This window comes from Fonsecaea pedrosoi (assembly GCF_000835455.1).
Source record: "Fonsecaea pedrosoi CBS 271.37 unplaced genomic scaffold supercont1.1, whole genome shotgun sequence".
NCBI classification, from domain to species: domain Eukaryota; kingdom Fungi; phylum Ascomycota; class Eurotiomycetes; order Chaetothyriales; family Herpotrichiellaceae; genus Fonsecaea; species Fonsecaea pedrosoi.
In genome coordinates this window covers 3,445,600-3,464,648 of record NW_013550615.1, presented here as the reverse complement: position 1 = coordinate 3,464,648, position 19,049 = coordinate 3,445,600, and the positions used below count along the sequence as shown (strand labels likewise).

At 51.4% G+C, this 19,049-nt stretch overlaps 10 protein-coding genes and 1 non-coding gene across 11 annotated transcripts; 5 read left to right on the top strand and 6 right to left on the bottom strand.

Annotated features, from left to right (window-relative positions):
• Positions 1–490: 490 nt before the first annotated feature.
• Positions 491–2,626, bottom strand: Z517_01254 (uncharacterized protein; the record flags this gene model as incomplete). The annotated part of the gene is made up of 1 exon (XM_013434215.1): positions 491–2,626. One exon carries the CDS (start codon positions 2,624–2,626, stop codon positions 491–493), a length of 2,136 nt encoding a protein of 711 aa, XP_013289669.1.
• Positions 2,627–3,005: 379 nt separating this feature from the next.
• Z517_01253 (uncharacterized protein) lies at positions 3,006–3,500 on the bottom strand (the record flags this gene model as incomplete). Its single annotated transcript, XM_013434214.1, has 1 exon — positions 3,006–3,500. The coding sequence occupies one exon, from the start codon at positions 3,498–3,500 to the stop codon at positions 3,006–3,008; it is 495 nt and encodes a 164-aa protein (XP_013289668.1).
• A 386-nt stretch (positions 3,501–3,886) lies between these two features.
• Positions 3,887–4,765, bottom strand: Z517_01252 (uncharacterized protein; the record flags this gene model as incomplete). Its single annotated transcript, XM_013434213.1, has 3 exons — positions 3,887–4,098; positions 4,147–4,298; positions 4,347–4,765. The coding sequence occupies 3 exons, from the start codon at positions 4,763–4,765 to the stop codon at positions 3,887–3,889; spliced, it is 783 nt and encodes a 260-aa protein (XP_013289667.1).
• A 614-nt stretch (positions 4,766–5,379) lies between these two features.
• Positions 5,380–6,858, top strand: Z517_01251 (uncharacterized protein; the record flags this gene model as incomplete). Its single annotated transcript, XM_013434212.1, has 2 exons — positions 5,380–5,439; positions 5,494–6,858. The coding sequence occupies 2 exons, from the start codon at positions 5,380–5,382 to the stop codon at positions 6,856–6,858; spliced, it is 1,425 nt and encodes a 474-aa protein (XP_013289666.1).
• Positions 6,859–7,118: 260 nt separating this feature from the next.
• Z517_01250 lies at positions 7,119–7,235 on the bottom strand. The gene has a single exon (XR_001230617.1). It is a non-coding gene; the product is annotated as a 5S ribosomal RNA (ribosomal RNA).
• Positions 7,236–8,089: 854 nt separating this feature from the next.
• On the bottom strand, positions 8,090–8,878 carry Z517_01249 (uncharacterized protein; the record flags this gene model as incomplete). The annotated part of the gene is made up of 2 exons (XM_013434211.1): positions 8,090–8,710; positions 8,795–8,878. 2 exons carry the CDS (start codon positions 8,876–8,878, stop codon positions 8,090–8,092), a joined length of 705 nt encoding a protein of 234 aa, XP_013289665.1.
• A 538-nt stretch (positions 8,879–9,416) lies between these two features.
• Positions 9,417–10,687, top strand: Z517_01248 (uncharacterized protein; the record flags this gene model as incomplete). The annotated part of the gene is made up of 2 exons (XM_013434210.1): positions 9,417–9,627; positions 9,690–10,687. 2 exons carry the CDS (start codon positions 9,417–9,419, stop codon positions 10,685–10,687), a joined length of 1,209 nt encoding a protein of 402 aa, XP_013289664.1.
• A 16-nt stretch (positions 10,688–10,703) lies between these two features.
• Positions 10,704–11,102, bottom strand: Z517_01247 (uncharacterized protein; the record flags this gene model as incomplete). The annotated part of the gene is made up of 1 exon (XM_013434209.1): positions 10,704–11,102. The coding sequence occupies one exon, from the start codon at positions 11,100–11,102 to the stop codon at positions 10,704–10,706; it is 399 nt and encodes a 132-aa protein (XP_013289663.1).
• A 1,737-nt stretch (positions 11,103–12,839) lies between these two features.
• On the top strand, positions 12,840–13,515 carry Z517_01246 (uncharacterized protein; the record flags this gene model as incomplete). Its single annotated transcript, XM_013434208.1, has 2 exons — positions 12,840–13,020; positions 13,154–13,515. The coding sequence occupies 2 exons, from the start codon at positions 12,840–12,842 to the stop codon at positions 13,513–13,515; spliced, it is 543 nt and encodes a 180-aa protein (XP_013289662.1).
• Positions 13,516–14,743: 1,228 nt separating this feature from the next.
• On the top strand, positions 14,744–16,168 carry Z517_01245 (uncharacterized protein; the record flags this gene model as incomplete). Its single annotated transcript, XM_013434207.1, has 1 exon — positions 14,744–16,168. The coding sequence occupies one exon, from the start codon at positions 14,744–14,746 to the stop codon at positions 16,166–16,168; it is 1,425 nt and encodes a 474-aa protein (XP_013289661.1).
• A 1,319-nt stretch (positions 16,169–17,487) lies between these two features.
• Positions 17,488–19,010, top strand: Z517_01244 (uncharacterized protein; the record flags this gene model as incomplete). Its single annotated transcript, XM_013434206.1, has 4 exons — positions 17,488–17,652; positions 17,731–17,889; positions 17,960–18,044; positions 18,103–19,010. 4 exons carry the CDS (start codon positions 17,488–17,490, stop codon positions 19,008–19,010), a joined length of 1,317 nt encoding a protein of 438 aa, XP_013289660.1.
• Positions 19,011–19,049: the final 39 nt, after the last annotated feature.

The following is a 19,049-nucleotide window of genomic DNA, read 5'->3' as shown; positions in this document are numbered from 1 at the left end:
AGGTGGCAGTACTTGTACCCGGTACTCGGTGCTGTGGACCTGTGTTCTGATTGATCGATCAAAATAGGTAAACACGACGATGGTAGCGATAGGTTGGTTCAGATGAAGTGGCGTAGCGCAGGGAAAATGGCCAGTTTCGGTTTCCAGACCAGGAGGCGAAAGGCGCGGATCCTTCGTGCCAAGCCTTTCGGAGAAATACCACGAGGGAAAAAGCTTGAAATGGGGCCAAATCTCAAGTCCAGCCATCTATACTTTGTATAAGACAAAGCAAGAGTAGGTGTCAGAATACTGTCAATGTGAATGGCATTGGAATATGCCATTGATGCTGCCTTTTGGGATTGATTCTCTAGAGTCAATCACTCGTACCATCGGCTCATGCTATTCCCACGGTGCTGATCGTGATATCAGGTATGCGAGAACGCTTGACCTCGTCATGAATAGACATCATTCAATATGCATCGCGGTTTCGTATGCTGCCCTTGCTGATCTCTCAGACGTTACGGTCAACGTAACTCTGGACCATCCCCTCTATCGTCGGTTCGTACTCCACCAGCTTCACATCTCCGGTTTCCTCATCCAACACGGTGTTCACCTGCACAAATACCTTGCGAGGTGTCTTTTTCTTCAGCACAATCGGTCTCGCTTTCTCGGCCCACCAATCATCTACATTCGTAATGTCGTCGTACATCTTCTTCCCAGCTTCAAAGTCAGCAGTCGCCTTGTATATGTGTAGCTTTTGCAAATAAGCCTCGACCGCTGGACGTCCATGGGATAGGATCTTGCTCCGATCAAGGTGGATTTCGAGGTCGTCGGGATTCTTGATGTCACCATTCCCAGACTTCAGCTCGCAGAAGTTGCCACCAGCATCCATGAATGTGCGGAGGATAGAAAAGCGAGCCTGCATATGCGCTTGGCCCCATTTTCGAGACTTCGGATCCCAGTATTCCAACGCGGCCACTCCGGCACGTGCCATTTGCAGATACGCCACGTACAGAACGTCTCCGGCCTCATTTCCGATATCTTCCTTGCCATTGCCAAATCCAAAGATTTGCAAAATCTCAAAGTCGCAGGAGAGAGCCATCGCAACGCATTCAGCGCGGCACTCTTCGTATGATGAAGCAATCGACCCAAAGACGCTAGACCAGGTCTGACCAGGTTTATAGTATGAGGTGATTGGTTTCTTGGTGACCGGGCTGACTGGTGGGTTCTTAATATCGAAGTTGAACACTCCAGGGGCTGTCTCCTGGAGCAACTTGCCACAACCGTGTCCAAGCAGTTCATGGATGCCCACCTGGACCTCGAAAGCAGGATCGCGATATTTGCGAAAGAGCTCGTCGTCTTGTTTGCGAATAAACGGAATTGGTTCATTGGGAGCTTTAGCACTAAGGACGTTTCCGAGGCTCACATTCTTGAAGCCCTCATTCTGTCTGATGAAGTCGTAGTTCGGGATGTTAATGCCAGCGGGTATGCCACTCCCTGCAAAGCTGAGTACCTCCAATGAAGTAAAGTCTGGGCTCAGAAACTTGTCTTTCTCGAATTCCTTGCTCCACGGTAGCTTGGGAATCATGCTTGGTGCTGCGTCGACAAGTTTGCCAAAAGCGCGTGTTCGTTCTTGATTGACCATGGCAACGAAGCCTTCCCATTCACCGCGGACACCTTGAGGATCTCTATAAGTCTCGACAAACCCGATGTCTGTCTCGACCATGGGTTTCTTGTCTTTGATCCACCAGCGCTGTGATTCCACAAATCCCTGAATGCTGCCAGTTCCAAAGGACCTCGCGTACTCGTCAAGCATCTTTTCTTCGACCTCATTGGCGGCATACTTCCTCGCCTTCTTGATTTCGAGGGTGATCTTGGCCATCTCTTCCTGGTAATCCCCAAAACGAAGATGCAACTTTTTGCCACTGAGTTTTCCTGGCAAGTCAATCGACGAAACATCACCCAGATCGCGCTCTGACGGAGGCGGGTTCGAGATCGCGGAGGCAATGAGCAATTCGAAATCTCCAGATTCCAGCTTCCGCAATCTGGTGTTCTCGATCAGCAGCTTCTTCTCCTCGAGTGCGTCTCCGACGATGGATATCTCCTCCTTGGTTATTGTTGGTGAATCTGGGTAATATGCTGTCATATGGCCTGCCTCTGGATATCCGAGGTGCATCAGAGCCGCATCCTTGGTCTCGTATATACCCCCTCCCGTCTGCGTGGCCTTCTCATAGAGCTTTTTGCAGTCATCGTTCACATTACAGAGCTTCTCGAGATCTTCGGGTGAGAGTCTCGGTATGAACTTGGAGTCTCCGAAGCCTTTGTAGTTGCCCGTATTCCCTAAGAACTGGGCAGCGTACTCAAGCCATAGGGTGATATTGGGGGACGAGACCGAGGTATCGGCGGAGAGTTTCTTGTAGTCACCGTTGCAAGCACGATGCAGGGCAAGGATGAGATCGTAGATGACGGGAGATTCGGGCGACACTTGTGCTAGCGTTACTCGAGTGCCATGGAAAGAAGCACGACTCAGATGATGAGCATATCGCTTGTGTTTGGGTGAAAGAGCAGCGAAGTGAGGGGCGATCTCTAGGCGGACGACGGTTGGAGGATTGTCCGCAAGGTAGTGGGAACGGAGGGATGGATCCATGTTTGCACTGGCAGAAGGGGCACTGTATAGTTGTGAAGTGAGCTGGGAAATCCTACGTACGAGCCTTTGGAGAGGCGACAAGGGGGCTCGCATGTAGAAGATGTTGATACATACCTAGGCACATCTGTTGACTGCGGGACAAGGCTGGAAGTGCGTGATGCTCAATTGAGGACGAGCAAACATACCCACAAGGACAAACATGCCAAGAGTTTGTATAGCGCTAATTTTTGACCTCGGAGAAACTACAGCCTCGCCATGGCTATAAACACCCTTCCTCATCGGCTTTGTCTATCTCGATCCGCTTAGGAGATTGGAAAGGAGACAGACACATATACCTTGAGAATTGCTGGGCGCTAGTGAAGGTGTTGGCATTTCAAACTCAGGCCGTGACAATTCTTTCGGTTCCCATCTCTCCACTATCAACTTGTGCGAGTTCAGACAATTCTGAGCTTGCCCCCTGAATCCCTCTTCTGTGTCGAATACGCTCCCACTTCGCGAACATCTCCTCTGGTTCCTTTAAGTCTTCGTTTGACCTTGCACCGAATATGGCAAAACGTAGAAGCCGCCTTGCCAGGCGGTACGCCGGTTCATATGCAAAGTGGATGTATGTTTGTCCAGCTGCCTTCTCGAAGATCTGCTTCAGCTGCCGATTCTTCAGGTCAGAAGGCTCATCGTTTGCCACGCGCTCGTCTTCGTCGTCAATCATCCTGCCAAGCCCAGATCCAAAGAGGCGGCGTGCAAGCCATAAAGATTGGCGCAAGGAGAGCACTATCCCGAGGAGACTCGACACTGACGTTTTCTTCATGCGCATCAGACCATATCTCATGCAGAACGAGTTCTTTGACCCGATGTTGGAAGGTCGAGAAGGGTTCATGATCGTAGATTAAGGTAGAACCGACGTCTGATTCCGAATCGAAGTCCGACTCGTGTCCGACGACCAGTATTCGTGAAGGGGGAGTGGAAGTGGTGTGGAAGTTACGGTCGATAGCTGGGCTAGGATCCGAAGCCGAATCCGAGGATGAGCTGTCTTTGGGAGTGGCCATGGCTACTCTTTTGGGGAGAATAATGTGGTATGTACCGACCACAGATGGTCACGCACTGAGCCACTCCTTGCAAGGCTCGGTGAGGCTGAACCAACAACAGCCACATCGCTTGTTGTGCAACGAAGAGTGATCAAGAATTACTACTAGATTAAACCAACTTCGATTCTGTTCCCACTTGAGTACATTAGGCTCAGAATGAGGCCACGCATTGCTCTCTTTACTTTTCTCCCCTCATCATCTTGGCCAGATTCTGAAAAAGCGTCCTCCGCTTCTCCACAACATCGTTAAATGTCTCTGCTGATCCCACCGCTCCGATGACAATCTGATCATTTCCTGAAACGAGCCCGTCATAGGCAGCCTGCGTAAACTTGTCGATTGGCATTCCCAACGCCCGTCCTTTGTCAGCGCCCATGTAGTCATGGAGTTCCGCTGCTAGCTGTTAGCGTCTCACTCAAGTAGCGGAAGACAAACACCCACTTTGAACAGGAGGTGGGGATATCTCGATGACCTTGACTGTGGAATTTCGTAATTGATCACGGAGGCAGAGGACAAAGGCAGCAAGGGCCGCTTTCGATGCGGAGTAAGCGGGCATAATGGAGGCAGGGATAATAGCCAGGTTTGAACCGGTGCTAGTGATGTTAATTTGGATGGCCCCTTTGCTTGCTTGACATACTCACAATATCAGGCTCGTCTGGGTTTGCTTGTTCATCAAGAAGGGTAGGAATTTCATGGTGAGATCCACAAATGATGAAAAGTTGGCTTCCACCTCCGAGTGGAAAGCCGCTAGATCGACTTTGTCTGGACGGCTCAAGTCGATTATGCTCTGAACTCCCGCATTTAGGAAGACGCAATCCAAGTCTGGGTAGGTGTCTGTGACATCTCGCACAAAATCATCCATTTTGTCCCGCTCTCGAATGTCGAACCTGATTGCGCCGGCCTTGTCCCTGCCGTGTCTTTCAACGAACGTGTCCAGTCGCTGCTGTCTACGTCCGACAGCAATAACCTTGACACCTTGGTGAATGAGGTGATCTGCCATGGCAGCGCCAATTCCCGCCGTCGCTCCAACAATAAGTGCTCGCTTATATGGAAAGGCCATGGTGGCTTCGATCTGACTTTGTAAAGTTGACCTTGATGGTAAGAAGGGATCGAATTTGGGGTTCATGGAAATTCCAATATCCTTACCCTGGGCTCATCAAGTATATATAGGTCAAGGGGGTTGCTTTGACCGAAAAGAATTCTCGGGGATGGCATCCGCTAGGCGAAGTGCCTCCAGTAGAAACCTACCAAGCATTGGAATTAGAAGGCGGGTGAGCAGCAACAAGACGGGGATAAAGCACTGCAGGATCTAACTTCAACACATTCAAAGGCGTCGTATTATTATTCCTAAGGTAAGGAGATTGGGAGAATGGCAGAATGGCAGAATGGCTAGAACACAATCTTGAGCCCGTAGATGACGTCGACGGAACACCTGCCGTTTGTGGAATAGCCTGGTGTCGGAGATACACTTTGGCCGAGAGTCCGACGATCTCCGATTGGCTCTTTGCCACGAGCAGGTCGCATCATTCCCAGAGTCAGTCTCATGTGCACCTCTCTGGCCAGCGTTGAGGGTTGCTCGGGTCTTGAGTCGTGTTGTTAGGACGATGGAGAAAAAAGTTTGGTCGCAGTCGACACCGAATCTCTTTCCATGTTCATCTCCCAAGTCCGATGATCATGGTGTTTAACGGCAAGCCATCTCGAGCCTGTCTTCATTGCAGACGGCGGAAACTTCGCGTGAGAGCCCCTGTGTGTGGCTGGACTGAGAGCTTCTAGCTGACTCGCTGGCAGTGCGATCTCCACAAGGACGCCTGTGGCCAGTGCGTGAGGGCTGGTTTGAGTTGTTCGGGCTACCGCGACCCCGATCAATTGAGGATCAGGGATGAGAGCCAGTCAGTCATACGTAAAGCTCGAGGCATGTCTTCAACCCCAATAGCAACGAGTATCGACACCCCACTTGTCGATAGAGCAAGGGCGGCCTTCTTCTCCCATTACGTCCTCGGGTTCGCCAAAACTTACGATGTTCTGGATCGGATGGGCCGACAAGCCCCGTTAGACAGCCACCTGGCGGCCAGTGTTGATGCTGTGAGCTTGGCCTTTTTCACTTTTCAATACGACGCTGCCAGTGCATACAAGCCTGCGCGAGAGACTTACTTGTCTGCCCTTCCGCTGGTCAAAAGTGCTGTGGCTACGACAGAATTCCTTGCATCCGACTCGACCTTGTTGGCAGTCCTCCTGCTGGACCTGTTCGAAAAGATAACCAACCGCAGCCCCATCTCATCTGATGCCTGGATGAGTCACGTCAAGGGTGCTCTAGCCCTTGTCAAGTTGCGTCGTATACAACAACTGCAAACATATATCGGTCTTCGCCTATCAGTCCGCCTGTTCACCAACATGCTGATAAGCTGTGTGGCGGGCGACTCCCCAATTCCACCTGCGTTGGTCAAGCTGCGTTCGGATATACAGCCTCATGTCGACGCCAAAGATCCCAAATGGCGGGTCTCTGGACTGGTTATGAAGTACGCTAACTTCCGAGGCGAAGTTAAGGAGGGAGTCCTTGCACCATCCGACATCATCACACAAGCAAAGAAGTTGGACAGCGAGTTTGGGGCACTTGCTCGAGACATGCCTCCGTCTTGGGTTTCTCACAGGGTTTCTATCCCAACAGGCTCTCTTAGTGTTCTGGAACGATACTACGACGTCTACCCTGACTATTTTACAGCACAGACTTGCAACGTTATCCGCATCATGCGAATTCTACTCAACAACCTCATTCGAACGACATATATGAATATCATCTCGGACAGTACTGATAATCCACCGCACGAACTGAATATCGCCTTTGCTTCTCACATCATTGACACCATGGCAAGGGAGATTTGCGCCGCCGGCCCACAATTCTCGCAAAGGCCAACTCATTCTTCGCCTTTCCGAAAGCTACACGCCTACACGCTTCTGTTTCCGTTCTACGTGGCCGCCATATTTGCAAGCCCCGAGACGAACGTTCGAGATTGGGTGATTCAGCAATTGAAGTGCCTGTCCCGCGACTTTGGGCTGAGAAATGCCAGCGTCGTAGCAGAGGTGCTGGAGAAGAGACAAAATACAAGTCCGTGGTCGATGTATGCAATCCTTGGGAGTTATGCGTTCGCAGCATAGCAAGCCGCCCCTGTCCTAGTCTACGTTTTCCCGGCCTTGAGATGTGGGGCTATCAACGGGCCTTTAGCAGTAAACTCGGTATTCTGCCGAAAACCTTGTTTCTTTCGAAGATCTGGCACGCCTGGCATACCAACCCGCTTGCTCAACCAAAAACTTCCGCACCAATTACTCGAACGCTAGGCTCTCATTATATATACTTTTATAGTCCCTCACTCCCCCAAAAATCAAGGCGTCTATCCAAATTCTTTTCGAGAAGCAAAAACAATCGACAGTCAGGATTCCCACCTGGTCACCCACGGTAGTACTAACTGGACCGGCATGAGGCTTGAGTACGGCTGAGCGAACGGGAAGCCCTATTTTCCTCATCCTGTGGTCGATTGCGGAAGGAAAGGTGCTTTTGCGGTATATAACCCTTGATAGTTCCTGGCGCAATGGTACGTGAGCAGGGTGGGAAGCCTTGGAGCGTTTCTCGACACGGGGTTATCAAGTCCCGACCTAAGCTTGTGCTTATGGGGTAAAATCTGTGTAGTACATGTATTTCCTGCAAACTAGGAGTTTCCTCCTTTGATATTCTCTCTCTCCTCCCAGTCCTCTGCTTTGGTTGTGATAGTTTGACCAAAGTCGATAATTGTCCTCGCTCCCTCCTCGCTCCTCACAGATTTGACATATCGTAATTCTTTTGGCTGTTTCGCTGGTGACTTCTCCTCTGGTTTGTCATGAGATTTGCAGAAGGTTCACTGTCATTCTCGCCAGGGTCCTGTTGTCTCGGGAAAAAGTGGATTTGAGGGTGGTGTCGCCGCAGCCGCGACAGTGGAAGGCTTGTGGGTCTTACGAAATTCTTCCCTGGATGTGGTGAGAAATGTACTGCGACCGACGATAAGGGTGAAACTAAGAATACTGCAAAGCAGGAATTCAACCGCGACGGCAGACGATAGCGCTTTTGTGCGCCGAAAACAAGAAAAGAGACTTCATCCATTCTAAAGTGCTCGGTGAGGGTATCGTATCGGACGGTTGATGATGGGGCAAGATTTCTCTTCCACCGCTTGCTCAAACTCGTACACATTTGGCTTCACGTTCTGGTTCAGGAGATCGACAATTCCATGATGTCTTTCTCCTCAACTGCGCGTCCCGTGGCACTAGGAGTCATTGTTATGTCACTGCAAGTATTAAGTACCAAATGTGGGACAGAACAGGACACGTTGGACGTGTAACGGGGCAGTATCGTGCTTGGTCAGGTAAACACAGAGAAAGACGTTTCAGTAGCCTCTGAGAGCTTGCTCCTTGCAGTATTCAAGAATTCCTCGGCGGTCGTAAATCCTTGATTCCAGCACCTGGTGATTTCGATCCCTAACGATAGCCCCCCGGTAGTTGGAAAGATGCGTTGTGCGTATCTTGCTTCTATTGTATGATCATCGATACCCGCAAAGGGCATTTGACCAGCCATGAGCTCATAAAGTGAAGAGCCCAGTGCGAACAGATCCGTCTGTACTGAACTGTCGACATCATCTGGACGTGGTAGCCAGTGGCTCGAACATTCGAGGCCCTGCGCTGCCCTCCCTGTGAGACCGAGAGCAGGTTGAGCATCGAATCCTGAGCCATTAAAGTCACACAGTCGGACGTTCCCTTGATCTAGAAGCCACTGGTCCAACCGGGGGTCTGCGTGTCGAACACCTTTTGAGTGGATGTAGAAGACGCTTTCGATCATTTGAATAGCCCAGCGTTTCTTATCGACTTCTGTCGTGCTCGAATAGTTCTTTTCAAAGTAGTCCTTCAAGTTGCCGTTGGGATAGAACTCAAGTTCGACCCGACCCTGTGACGGGCACCACGATAGACACCGTGCAATTCGAGGGTGCTATCCTAAGATTTGGTACATGAGAGCTTCAGTCTGGCATGCTTCTAGATTTTGTTGCGTGATCGCTGGATCATCTAGGAGTACGTGACAGATTTTTGCAACCTTGTTTCCAATTCGATATGTCTCTGAGCTCATACCAATCATGAGCAGCTTGATGTCGTCCACCATTGGTGCATGTCTAACAAAGCCATCGGACTGTGGAATGCTTCATTTAGCAGAGTAGATGCAGGCAAGGAAGGATCCGATGCTGCAATTCGGGTCGGTGAGGTGGAACGACAGAGAGGAGTTTGCATTGATGAGAGGGTATTACTCAAAACATAGATTCGTGGCAATAAGCGTAGACTAGCCACCCATGGCTTAGATAAGTAGCGGTATAAAGTACGGTCTCTCTCTTGAAAGCTCTTGAGGTTTTAAGACTCTATTTTCCTATACCTCAGGGACGCGATCGCCGTTTTATAGATTGTCGGAGTAAAGACTCTAGCTGGAAAATAGAGTTAGCTGGCGGGGTTTCTAAGTAAATATCTAGGGAAAATCTTCTTGTAATTGGGCTGGCCAAGACTTTACTCGGCATTTTTTAGCAATAGTAGGAATAGCGTGATATGTGCCAAGACTGCGGCCGAAATTAAAGTCATGCGGCCCAAGAGCAATCTGTCAGAAGTCAATCATGCTGCCAGCTGAATGCGATACCCTTCCCTCGAGAACGACAATGGCAAGGAAGAGATCCTTGGAACCTCCGCCCTACGACGAAAAGTCAGATGCCGCCAAGTTGAATGAGCGCCTGTTCAAGAAACTGAGAAAAGCTGTCGATTCCAATCCGGAGGTCGACCTGCTCTCACTGTTTCCCAAAGAATATTCAGAAAGACTTGCAAGACTAGCAAGATCTCCCAAAAAGAAGAGGACCATTACGAGTGATAATGGTAGGTAAACATGTGTCACTCTCATAGCTTGTTACCTCTTCTGACATTCTGTGACTTGTTAGGCGTCACGTCTCCCGAGAGTGTTTTGCCTAAACAAGACGACCAGAGGATTTCCAGATTTCAAGATGATATCCGCTACCTTCTCTCCTCTGACGATGTTCAGATTATGGATCAACCATCATGCTCAGTTCAAGAATTAATCAAGAGCAAAATGGACACGAACAATGCCTCTTCCACTATTGAAACAGATCCACAATTCCCCATGGCTCTGATCAGGCTCATTCAAGAAGGAGAAGTTATCAACACAGGCCCTCTTCCGTCCAGAAGAATGGTAGTGAAGTGTGGTGTTGACACAGTCGCAAAGCTGGTATGGGGGGCTGAAGAATTCACCGAGTATACCACACTTCAATACTTGCTAGAACACAAACCTAGCATTCCGGCACCCAGACCACGTGGTCTTCTTCGTATGGGTCGCGTAACAATATTCTTCTCTTCCTTCTTGTCAGGACCGACCCTCGAAGCAGTATGGGCAGATTTGGGTGCAGATCAGAAAACATCTGTTCGAGACCAACTGGATATCATTTTCCGCGATCTCAGGACAATGGAGTTCCCAAATGGTATGTCGTTGGGCGGCGTGGCGGGCGAGGGCTGCAAAGACCAAAGGAGACATCTACGCCGCTGCACAACCCCCGTTTTTGATGTCAAAGACTTTGAGACTTTCCAATTTTCTAATCCCAACTATGGAAGCAAGATATTTATCGACTTCCTCCGCACATTCACTCCTCAGAGCTCACGTCAAATTGTCTTCACTCATGGAGACCTGCGGCCAGCAAATATTATTGTTGACATCACTGAAGATAAAAGATGTATCGTTACTGGTGTCATTGATTGGGAAGACAGTGGATTCTATCCAGAGTACTACGAAGCCACCAAAGTCACGAAATGTTTGGCAACCAATGAAGACCAGGATTGGTTTCAGTTCCTTCCGCCTTGCATCTCACCTCACACTTATCCTGTAGAATGGCTACTGGATTACGTCTGGGGCCGGCATCTGGAATAAGCATAATATTACACGATTACAAGATAGTTCCCCGTTTCTTCTTCAGCTCCTTCTTCGCATCTTTGTAAGTCTGTTCGTCTTGGTCCACGACAAATTCACTCTCCAAAGTTTCAAGCACATCCAGCACATATTCCTGGCAATCCCATTCCAGAGTTTCATTGTCGATTTTTGTGGTCCGTGCAACCTCCTGCACTGTGTCAATATCACCCGAACTAACTTCGCCCATCAAAATCATTGTGATGAAGCTCACAGAGCTCCTTGGATTTGCCTTCACCACGTTACGTTTGAAATCTGGGCGATCACCTATGACTTCGAAAATGAGGGCTTGGGTATCTGTTTCCAAGCTCAAGGCCCAATGCTCATAATTCCCATATCGGGGTCGATAGAACGCGACATAGAGCTTAGCGTTTGCCATTGACGGTCTGAGACTTTCCCTTTACATTAGTACTCGCGGAAGCGGTGCAAGGAGTATGACTCGTACGGGAGGAAACTTCTTTCCACTTTTGAGACCAGTTTTTCGATAACAAGGAGCCGCAACTCGGAACTTCGATACCTCTTGACACGTGCACAGATTCCAAAGGATAAAACAAGGCCTTTAGATAGCTCCCTCTTGGGTATCATTTATATCACGACAAGAGCTTGTCAACCTAGCTTCTCGCCAGTCACCTCCATCAGGCCGGATGCTGATGCGTGGCTCGTGTCTATTAGTCCGAGCTTCTCCAGGCAGCTGCCTGATTTCATGTTTATTGTGTAACCTCCTACGACACAAGCTCCGTCGGCCGTCGTGTCACCATCATGAAGGACTCGGCTTCAAATTGCGACCTATCCTTGAGCTTGAGAAGAGCCAATCAGGCGTTTCCAAAGGCGACGAAATTCTCGTATGAAAATCAGGGTCTAGACATGGACATGCTCACCTGAAAGATCGCTCTTGCAATTGTTATGCCGGAGGTTTGCCGTGGAAGGGCAATGTAGTTCTTCGAAAGCCTCCTCCACCGTTGCAAGTTTCGTATTTTGGGCATCTTTCGCTTCTGAAAAAGTGAGGACAGGACAGATGGCGTCGGTGAGGATAATTCAATATCGGTTTTTGACGAGAGAGATGTGTGAGCTCAAAACGATAATCGAGCAGACCCGGCAGCTCAACTTCGCGGCCTTTCAAAGGGTACTTGTGACTTTACAATATTGCAACACGAATATATGTTCAGCCAGTCATGATCCAGAACATCCTGAAGAACAGCGATTGGCTAGGATTCCACCAAAACGCAGCTCACATCGTCAAATGCCAACCAACATACATACTACTTACTGGACCACCTTTTCCACGTATCCGCTAGACTAATCTATAACTAGACTGGCGTTTACTTTAATAGGCATAGAGAATATTTAGTCGGGAGTACCTAGTCGGAACTCAAAACTATAGTGGGGGTGGGACTGGGACTGGGAATGCGAGTAGTTACACGGGCTGACGGGTCAGTTGGCACCACTGGTGATTGGTTTCTGATGGTGCCCGTTCCACGCAGCTCTTAAACCCTCGAGTCTCAGTCACCGCGACTGAGAGCGAGTGGTATTTTGAGCCGCAAAAATTGATGGAAAGTTGCTCGAGGATTACTACTGGTGGGTGCTGGGGCGGGCCACCTCCTCTTTTCACTTCAACAACAGTGATCACTATCGACATCACTTGAGAATAGGTCCATCGTAACATCTTCTGCTCCTCGTCCATCCTCTCCAAACTTCCAGATGGGTCAACGATGCAAATGGGCAAGTTTCTTCGCCAAAGGCGAAAATCTGTCCTCGTAGGCTGCGCCCTGGATCAACACGTAGCCTTCGTCTACCGCTTTTAATGCCACAGCCACAGCCTTTCACAGGCGTGACAATGTTTGGGCCAGATTCCTGGTTGGAGTCCGTATACAACGTCCAGCACGGGTCTAAAGCCACAACGAAGTGGATTAGATTCTGGAACATGAAGTTAAGTGTAGTGGGGAGGGAAGAGAGGGGGGGAGCAATCGCGGGGTCGAGCAGTCATATTGTGGCTGCCTCCTGAAGTCCCCTGTTTCTTTCCCCGCGCTCCGGGGAGGAGGGGATCTGGGTGTGTTGTCGTCGTCGCAGCCAAATTCCGTGCGCCCATCAGTGATCGCTATCGAATGTCCTCTTAGCAATGGATGACCAGGCCTCCCTTGACCGTGCTGCCGTTTGTAAACTGCTCGAGCGTCTATCAGCAACTGTGGACCAAGAAGAACAGGAGTACCATCCGTGGCGGCGGCAGTCCCGAACCTTTGATCAAACATTGCTCAGGTTTTGGGACCATAACTCAGGAAGCCAACTGGATGAAGACGGCTGTATGAGGGCAAGAGCGACGCGTGAACGGCTTGACACGTTAGAATCTCGGAAGGAATCATTAACCATTCACATTAACCATCGAGACTGGAGACCAACACCCTACATCTCATTCAACAACCTCACCTTCCAAAGTTGAAAACCTCTCCCACTTGTGGTTCCGACGGCGTCGAGGACCCTTCACTCTAACCGTCGTCGATCCCGATAATCGAATTCGAAACGGCCTACTCGTCCTACATGTCAGTGATGAGATGAAATATTATCATGTCCCTGACCCCTATAAACAAACCAACGAATACTACAAAGATCACTACATTTGCCTGTGGGAGGTCACAAAGAAGGAGATAGTGGGCCACTGGCGATGGGAAGTCCTTGTTGAAAACGCGAATTGGTATGAGGAGATCGTCATTCCCGCTTTTCGGCGCAAGCGGAAAGCAGTGGAATCTGAACACTTGTCAAACCTCTTTACCAGGCTTTCTCGTAAGTCTAAGCTGTGAGCCAAGATAATGTACCAGAGTCGACTAAAAGTTTCAAGTCAACCGACACGTGTAACCTAACTCGAGCAGTTTCCCTGATGGCCGTTCAGATTCACTCAGCGAACTGTTCTGCTTATTCGACGATGAGGTCGATGGTTTCGATGAGCTATATGATTGTTTTCAGGACGGTTCAGACACAGACGATGAAGTCGAGGAGGCCGACGCCACCGATGATATGTTCAAGATTATGGAAGGAGATTGGTGAAGAGACTTGGTGACGGATGTATTGCTTCTCTCCCTTTTCTCTGAAAGCTTCTCTTTGCAGGAAGTGAGCTGCAAAGCCTACGAGCCCCCGAACTCGTTGGATCAGAAAACGTGTTATCAATGAGCCTGATGTTGCGCAATCTGTGCCCGGGTTGTGATGTTTTGAAGATTGTCATAATTATATGTCTTTTTGGCGTATCAACACATAAACACTTGTCAGTGTAATACAACGCTTCCTGTCACAGACTCCGACGCGGTCCAACGACCTGTTTGACTACACGTCAGGATGATGGATGCACGCTACCTGTTACTATTTGCCATGTATCAACCGCTGATAGGTCAGGTACAACGAGTCACCAACGTTGCCTCCGACATCGGAATTTCCTGACTTCAGCTCGAAAAAGAGTGAGTCTGTGCGCGTACATATGTCCCAGGCACAGCGTTTCAACAAGTCAACCAATCTTTCGAAAAACCCTGCTTTTATCACGCCAATCACCTGTTATTGTTCTCCACTATAAGTTTTCTTTCTTACCGATCGGAGATTTAACTGATCCAATCGATGCGCCGGATCCAGAAAGTATGTACTCGCAGGGTATCCGTTCCTGGACTCGCGCTGTCCGCGGAACCCGCGCTGCCTACAGTAGGTCGGCCGTGGCTGGCTTTCGGCCGATGGCGTCTCGGGTCCGAACGCAGTCGGTCTTCGACGCACGCCCATATAATGAACCGTTGTCATTGGGAATGTTGGGGGAGGAGTGCAGACAGGCAGACATCTGAAAAACAAGAAACCTTTGATACTTACAAGTAACCTGTGTTGCTACACAAGAGAGAGGAATAACAAGACACTCAAGGCCACTCACTCACTACCTCTGAAGCATACGATCCAATGACCACATATTGATGAGCGGCGTATACAGTTCCTCCAGTCCCCGACAGAATACACAGGCCCATACACAACAGCCGGAAAAAGTCACCACCACCAACCATGATGGCGCCCCTAAAAGTCCTCATCATCGGCGGCGGTATTTCAGGGCCAGCCCTCGCCTTCTGGCTTGCACGCATCGGCGCCAACATCACCCTCATCGAGCGATCGCCCCGGATGCGCGCGTCGGGACAACAGGTCGACATCCGCGCGCAAGGAGTGGCCATGATGCGGAAGATGGGCATCGAGGCCGCCGTACGCGAGGCCTGCGTGCATGAACCGGGTGCGCAGTTTATAGACGTCAAAGGCCGGACACAGGCCTTCCTCCCAGCGACGCAGAACGGGGCCGGGAAGCAGAGTTTCACGTCCGAGTTTGAGATCATGCGCGGCGACCTGGTGCGGATCCTGTACCGGCTCACAGAGGGTCGCCCCAATGTGCAGCACTTGTACAACACGACCGTCGACAGCTTCACACAGGATGAAGAGAGCGATCCCAACGGCAAGGTCCACGTGCGGTTCCACGACGGGCGCACCGAGGACTTTGATCTGGTCGTGGGCGCCGACGGGGCTGGGTCGAAGACACGAAAGGCGATGCTCGGCCCAGACGCTCCGGATCCACGACACCCCCTCGGCGGGTACATTGGATATTTCAGCATCCGCTCGACACCGGCAGATTCCGACCGGGCGACGTTCTGTCCGTTGCCGGGTCCTCGCGTGGCCCGCATCATCGGCACGCGCAAGGACTGTCCAGAACTCACCCGCGTGTACATGATCCTACTCGGCCCGGACGCCGCCATCGATGCGGCGTACAAGACGGGAGATCTGGCCGAGTTAAAGAAGGCTTGGTCCGATCTATACCAGGGTGGCGGATGGGAGTGCGATCGTTTCATGGAGGCGTTGCGAAACCAACCCGAGGCGGACGATCTGTACTGCACGCCGTTCGAGGAGGTGCGACTGCCCGAGGGGTCCTGGTCGAAGGGACGAGTGGTGCTGGTCGGCGACGCCGCACACTGTCAAACAGCCGGGGGTCTGGGTTCGACATGGGGTATGATCGGGCCATATATCCTGGCGGGAGAGATTGCGACGCTGTCTGCTGAGAAGAGTAGTTCCTTGTCGTCGGCATCCGCAGCGGAAGAACCGGCACCAGCAAAAGCAGCACCAGCGACAGCGCCAACGACAGCAATAGCGAGCGTGGTGATCCAAGCAGCCAAGAACTACGAGACCAAATTCCGCCCCGCAGCGACGGCGATGCACGGCGGCTCCGAGAGAATCGGCCTCCTCAGCTTCCCCCGATCGAAATTGGGGATTTGGATACTGCTTCTCCTCGCCAAAGTCGCCGCGTACTTTCGGCTGGACCAGAAGTTGGGGTTGTTCAGCGACACGCACCAGTGGCAGTTGCCCGAATATCCTGCCTTGGAGAGAGCGGAGAGAACAGGAGAGAGTTTTGAGAGCCCGGTGGGTGAGCGAGCGAACGAGCGAGGGAGATTGTAAGCAAGGCGTTCAATCAGCCAGCCAGTCAGTCAGGCGAGAAAAGCTGTGGCGTGTACGGAGCCATGTACTGGGTACGGGGAACTGGGCACTGTACTTATTAGATTACCGATCGAATCGATCTCTCCTTTTGCGTTTTTATATACCCACTCATCTCTAACATGGAACAAGTCCACTTCGGGAGCCTGTATTTCATGGTTTAATTAGGCGGATAGCCAGTGTCCCAGATCTCGATTCTGTCGTTTCTCGTTTGTTGTTGTTGGTGGTGGTAACCTTGCACCATAATATAAATCATATGAACATATGGTAACTCTGCCCCTGTTCAAACGTTGTGTCGTCGATCTTCCCTCGTGCAAGACATTCTTTAACCAAGAACCCCATTAACCATACGGCTGCAGGTCCGGACCAGGTACATGCCTAATACAGTAGCACCTACCTGGGCAGGCAAGTAGGGCTAGCATATGGGGCTAGGATGGAAATGGCTAGTGGGATTTGTTCGTGCTTGAAACGTGGTGGCGAAACAGTATCTGTGACATGTAACGCGCCTCCCTCCTGGCTGGCGGCGAGGCGGGCACCACCACAATTAGCCCCTGAGCCTGAGGCCCCAAGGCCCTGAAGGAGGTACCTACTCGGCGAGTCTTCTTGTCTATACCTGTCCAGGTAATTATACCGAGTCCCTAACTACCTACCCCATACTCCGTACCTAGGTACCCACCTACCTTCGTAAAAGAACTCGGTAGGTATCGTACCAATTCCTCCCTAGTCCCTACACACTCTGTCTCGTCAAACGCCAGATCGTTACACAATACACGGTATGTCCATCCCCCTTCCCCCCATTGAGATTTCGTCCGGGATTGTGTGCGCAACGATAGCGGCGTGCGGCGTGCACCCAGTGGAGATGGCTTGGTACTCGGGAGTCTTTCCAAGATTGCGCGGTCCGTAAGTCGTACTCGGTAAATACAGTACCTAGGCAGCTAGGCTAGGCACCCTGGCACCTACACAGGCGTGATATGCTAGGTCAGGTCAGGCCAGGTGCTCGGTACTCCCAAGCGGGAAAATATACCTTTCGAGTATATATAATATGAAGAGGACGATGTGCATGCGAGGGTGGTCTTTTTCTTGTTTGACAAGCGTGTTCATTCGTTTTCTTTCAATTCATTTTCGAGCCGGTCTCTCGTCACACATCGTTCGTTCGTCCATTCTTTGCAGCACCTGTTGATCGGGTTTCCATTCCATTCGTTTCATTGGCCATCGGGTGCAGATATTCTTGTTGATTGGTGAATCAATCGTATACGACACTCCCAACTTTGTATAGCAGCGCCATGAGATCCATTCTTTACACCTTGTTCCTCGGCGGCGCGTCGTTCAGTGCCGCGCTTCCTGTCGCCGAGAAACGCACTGTGACTTCGCTGGACCAAGCGTCCTTCGAGGAAGCCCAACAGCGCGACGACACGGCCACGAGAGCCTTCTCGGGGGTTCCGATCAAGGTATGTTCGCAACAACATCTGGACAGTCGCCTGCGAACGACCTTTTCATGTTGACTGGCTGACCCAAACTGGCCATAGACTTCAGACGGCCAGTGCCTCTTTGTCGACGAGCTGTCCGGCGATTTCCGCGCCAACTTGACCCCGATCCAAGTCGCTGCTTGCGACGGTAGCACTGGACAGCAATGGGATGTCATCACCGCTGGAAAACATGACGACCAGCCCGGGACGATGCTGATTGTTAGCACTCTGGCAAGTCGAGCCTCGTTTTCACCTGCAAACCTTGGGCTGACTCTTTGAACCCTTACAGACGCAGGCTTGCTTCAACTTCGACCCTCGTCGTGCCGCTGGAAACCAGGTTCTTTTGTTCTCCTGCGGTGGTCGTGCCGATGGCAGTAAGTCTTGGAACTCCAAGCACACCGTTGCTGTGAACCTCGATTGACCATGTGTTAGGTGGCCAGGTGACAAACTCGCAGCTGTTCCCCTTCAGCGGCGGTGCTGGTCCGCTTGCCTTGACCCCCGAAAATGCACCTGGAAGCTGCTTAGCCGTTAGCGGAGCTGTTGTCGACATCGCAGCCTGCAACACGGCCGATCCTAATCAATCTTTCACTTTTGGCGAGGTTGACGCTGCCGCCCCCACCGATGTGGCTGCGACATCGTCGACGACACCTGCGAGCGAGTGTGGAGCGACGCCACCTCCACCAGCATCTACCACCCCTGCGTCTACCGTCCCTGTGTCTGCCATATCAAGCACAGCAGCGCTCGTCGTCTCGACTACATCGCCACCTACCGTCGCCGAGAGCGCGACCTCGACGGCTTCCGCCTCTATAATCTCCGTGTCTCGTGCCGGCGGCGTCCTCGACCCCTCCGCAGTCGCAGAGGCGAACCCGCGCGACAACACGGCCACGCGAGCCTTCTCATCCGTCTCGCTCAAATCGTCGTCGGGGCTCTGCCTCTTCATCGATCCCACGGCAGGCGACTTCCGCGAGAACCTGATCGCGATCGTGCTGCAGCCGTGTGACGGTAGCCCCAACCAGAGCTTCGACATCATCACCGCGGGCGTGCACAATGACCAGCCGAACTCGGCCTTGATCGTCAGCACCCTGACGCAGGGATGTTTGAACTTCGACCCCCGCAGAGCTGCCGGGGACACGGTGATCATGTTCAGTTGTGGCGGACGCGCGGATGGCGGTGGCCAAGTCACCAACAGCCAGCTCTTCACCTTTACAGCGGGCGAGACCAGCCTGAGACTCCAACCGGAGAATGGCGCCGGGTCGGTGTGTCTGGCGGCGGACGCGACAGGCAGACTTGACCAGGTGACTTGCAGCGACGATCCCAGCCAGGTCTTTACCATCGCCTGAAGGAGGACGTGAAGTCTATGGAGTTCTGTCGACACTTGT